The sequence below is a fragment of the Ursus maritimus genome, unplaced genomic scaffold (assembly GCF_017311325.1).
Source record: "Ursus maritimus isolate PB19 unplaced genomic scaffold, ASM1731132v1 scaffold_5, whole genome shotgun sequence".
Lineage (NCBI taxonomy): Eukaryota > Metazoa > Chordata > Mammalia > Carnivora > Ursidae > Ursus > Ursus maritimus.
The window spans coordinates 77,838,668-77,842,367 of NW_024426663.1; the positions used below are offsets into that span (position 1 = coordinate 77,838,668).

The 3,700-nt window shown below is 57.0% G+C and overlaps 1 protein-coding gene across 1 annotated transcript; it reads right to left on the reverse strand.

Moving 5' to 3' along the window:
* Positions 1-72: 72 nt before the first annotated feature.
* On the reverse strand, positions 73-3,700 carry LOC121100800 (protein chibby homolog 3-like). Its single transcript, XM_040622712.1, has 2 exons — positions 3,673-3,700; positions 73-1,300 (listed from the first exon to the last, which is right to left on the reverse strand). The coding sequence occupies exons 1-2, from the start codon at positions 3,698-3,700 to the stop codon at positions 696-698; spliced, it is 633 nt and encodes a 210-aa protein (XP_040478646.1). The 3' UTR covers positions 73-695.

The following is a 3,700-nucleotide window of genomic DNA, read 5'->3' on the forward strand; positions in this document are numbered from 1 at the left end:
TTGGCAACGAATGCAAAATATTTAAGCGACGTGGGTGGAGCAAATGCTATCTGTGTACAGGATTTGCCCTGGAGAGTGCTTGTTTGTACCCTGGGTGAGACAAACCCTTTATTCTATGGAGGAGAAAAGGAGGCCTGTAATAGAGAAGCCATATAGCCAGGTGGGAGAGGCTGAGCCCAGGTTCGAGAAAGCTGAGTAAAATACACTTACTCTGGACTCAGGCCGAACGAAACTCCTCTGGCCGGCGCCGCGCCTCTAAGCCATGGGGGGAGTCACAGGCAAGGTCCCGGACCCCGTCAGCCTGCCCGGCTCATCGCACCCTTCATCACTGAGCGCCCGAGGTTTCGCTGCCAGCCCCGGCGCCGACTTGTTCCTCGGTTCCTTGGGCCAAGAATGTCACTGCCTGCCCCCGCTTGCCGTCCTCGCGCCCCTTCCCCTCCCCGTTGGCACTGCCTGTTGCAAGCCCGGCTCCCACCCCGCGTTCCCAGCAGGCCGCACACACACCTTCCTCCACGGCCCTATCGCGCCCTCCCGCGCCCGGCTTTTGGCTGAGTCACCCGTCCACACTGGGCACTAAGTGACAGTCCCTACCCGCGAGTCGGGAGCCCGGGCCGGGCCCACTTCACCACCCACGAACGCGCCCGGGGCCGGTGGCGAGGAGCGAAGTGCGCGTGCGCGGCACGGGCTTTATTGCGTCACCGCGACTCCAGAGCGCGCGGCTCGATCATGAGCACGCCGCCCGCGCCCTGGCGTTTTCTCATCTTCCTCTGCCAGGGGCGCGCCGCAGGCGCGGGGCTGGCCTGTGTGTCGAGCTTCTTCTCCAGCAGGTGCATGCGCGCCGTGGTCTCAGTCAGCATGTCCATGAGCAGTTCCTGCTGCAGCTTCAGGTAGTTGTTCTCCTCCAGCAGCACCTGGCTCTTGACCCGCTGCACCGGCGGCTTCCAGCGCGACATGGTCGGCGAGGACGGCGGCGGCCGCGACCGCACCGGCAGCCCCTCGACGCTCCACCGGCCGCCGCGGAACACGAAGGCCTCGTCGCTCAGGCGCGTGCGCGGCGCGCCGTAGCTGAGGCCCAGCTCGGCCTGGCGCGTCCGGTGGTCCAGCAGGTAGAAGGTGGACATGGAGGAGATGCGGCGCAGCGGCGGGCGCCGCGGCGAGAAGCGCCTCGAGAAGTGGTCGGTCCAGAACTGCCGCACCTGCTCCCACAGGCGGCCAGCGTGGTCCAAGGCCGGGCACCTGAAGACCTCCAGGGCGAGGGCCGAGTGGGCCTTGTCGGGCGCTCGGGTGCCCGGTGCCGAGCCTAGAGGACGTGGGCGACCCGGGCTGCGCCCTTGCCTCTGGAGCCCCGTGTCCAGAATGATGAAGGCAAGGCAGGGGCACTGCTGGGGAGCGAGAGTCCGGGTGAGCAGCGTGCTTGGACGGGCTGTCCCGTCAAACCGCGAGGACCGGTGGACAAAGCTCAGCTCTGAGGCTGGCGCTAGGGGCTAACCAGCCGCTGGTCGCTGACGACCCCATCCCTGCACACTGGCGGTGACAGCAGTCTCCTGAAAACTACCTTCCCCAAACACCACTCCGTGTCAGGCCCGGGAGACATATATGCAGATGAAGGACCACATCCCTGGCTTTCTGAGCCTTAGGCGGGCTGCTGGAAGGGATTATGGGCCCGGGAGAAAGAAACAGTAGAGACAGGTACTTAAAAGTTGAGCAGGGCTTTGCCAGGTGAATTGGGGGGTAGATAAGGGAGAGAGCCTCCAGGCAGAGTGAAGAGCCAGGTACAGCTTGAACGTTCCAGATGTGAGGAAGAGCTTGGAATAAGTATGGTAAGAGGGAGCTGGAAAGGGACCAGGACCTAAACTTCATTCTGGCACTGCTGGATGACAAAGCCAGGATTCAGAGAAGTATTCGGTGGGATGTCTAAAATAACCAATGGCATTATTGCCACGTTTGGTTATTTTATAAAGAGTTCTGGGCCAGGCCTGGTCTGGGCAGGGGTTCTTAGCCTGTGCCCGCCCTCAAAATGCTACTGGTCCAGCCTGGAACCCAGATGTGTGTGTAGATGACAGTAGTTCAGTATGCTCAGTGACATCCTGGGGGCACGTGCCAGGGGCTAGGACCTATGCTTAGGATTCAAGATCATAGGGGTTATGCAGACTACACGTGACTTTTCTCCCAAGCAGACTACATCCTCAAGGAAGCTGAAGTACAGATAACAAGTCTCAGTGTCTGTCTCCCCCGAAGCCTGGAAGTGTTGACTCTATTCTATGGGAAAAGGACTATATGTTCTCTTTTAAATTCCTCTTCTCCCCCATGGAGGATGAAAAGGGAAAGAACCCTCTGTCCTGCCTACATCAATCCAATACACGCTTATTCCTCTTGCACATAGCTGGGCTGAGGGGATGGTACTATCCCCTAGATCTGACTCAGGGCGACATCCCTGAAAGCCCAAAGAGGGCCCAAGAAGGTGCAGCCAGGCCCACCCTTAAGGCTGCATCTTCCTAGAGGGCCTTTTCCCAGTAATCCTCACTGCAGGTTGTGCCTCACCTGGGGGATGTGTTGGAGGTGCTGAGCTGCTGTCCCAGGCCTGGCCCGATCTCTGAACCACTCAGCTGCTGTCCACCAGCTATGACTCACAATGCCTCCAGGCCGGACCAGCCCAGGACAGAAGGGGTGCCCACAGTTTAGCTATAAAACAGACTCTGGGCTCTCCCTGTATTCATTCAACACATGTATGGGGTGTTTGCTGTGTTCCAGGTACAGCTTTGCAGAACTGGAGATAGAAATTTGACGTAAGGGAATGAACAAGGTAGTCCCTCGTGAAGCTTACCTAGGATATCATGGGTCAGGTTCCCAGAGGCAGAGCCTGAGATGAGAATTCGTGCTTGAGTGATTTATTGGGGAAGCGCTCTCAGGGGAAGGGTGTGAGGGAAACAGGATAGGGCAGGGCGGGGAAACAAACTAAAGCAAGCAGGAGAGTGGCTTGAAGTGGAAATTAGCTTCAGCCCCATCCCATAGGTAACTGCATAAATTGCACCGCAGAGTTAGGCCTCCTTACCACAGGAAAGCCAGTATTTTGTACCTCCTCCCTTCTCTCCCACCCCTCATTTCCCATCAGTTATTGGCAGGGCCAGCTGTGAGTTTTCAGCCAACACTTAAGGCATGTATGGGGTGGGTGCATCACCAGGAAAAGGGATCTGTGGGGCCCCAACAGCATAGAGGAGGGAGGAAGAGAATAAATAAAAATGAATAGAAGGGGCTCCTTGGTGGCTCAGTAGGTTAAGTGTCTGCCTTCGGCTCAGGTCATGATCCTGGGGTCCTGGGATCCAGCCCCATGTTGGGCTCCCTGCTCAGTGCAGAGTCTGCTTCTCCCTCTCCCTCTGCCCTTCCCCCCTGGCCCGTGCTCTCTCTCAAATGAATAAATGAAATCTTTAAAAAAAAATGAAAATACTAAATGAATTAGAATTTGACTTTGATATGTACAATGGAAAAAAAAAACAAATACAGGAAGTGACTTTAGTACATGGTGTTTAGTGAAGGCACTTGACATTTATGCTAAGACCTGAATGATGAGGAGACTGCATGAAGATCAGGGGGCTGGAGACAGAAATGAGCTGGGCCTGTTGGAAGGACAAGCACCCTGTGTCGAGGAATTCGAGGTAATGAAGTCAACCCTACCTGCCAAGCACACCAAGTTGACTGCCAT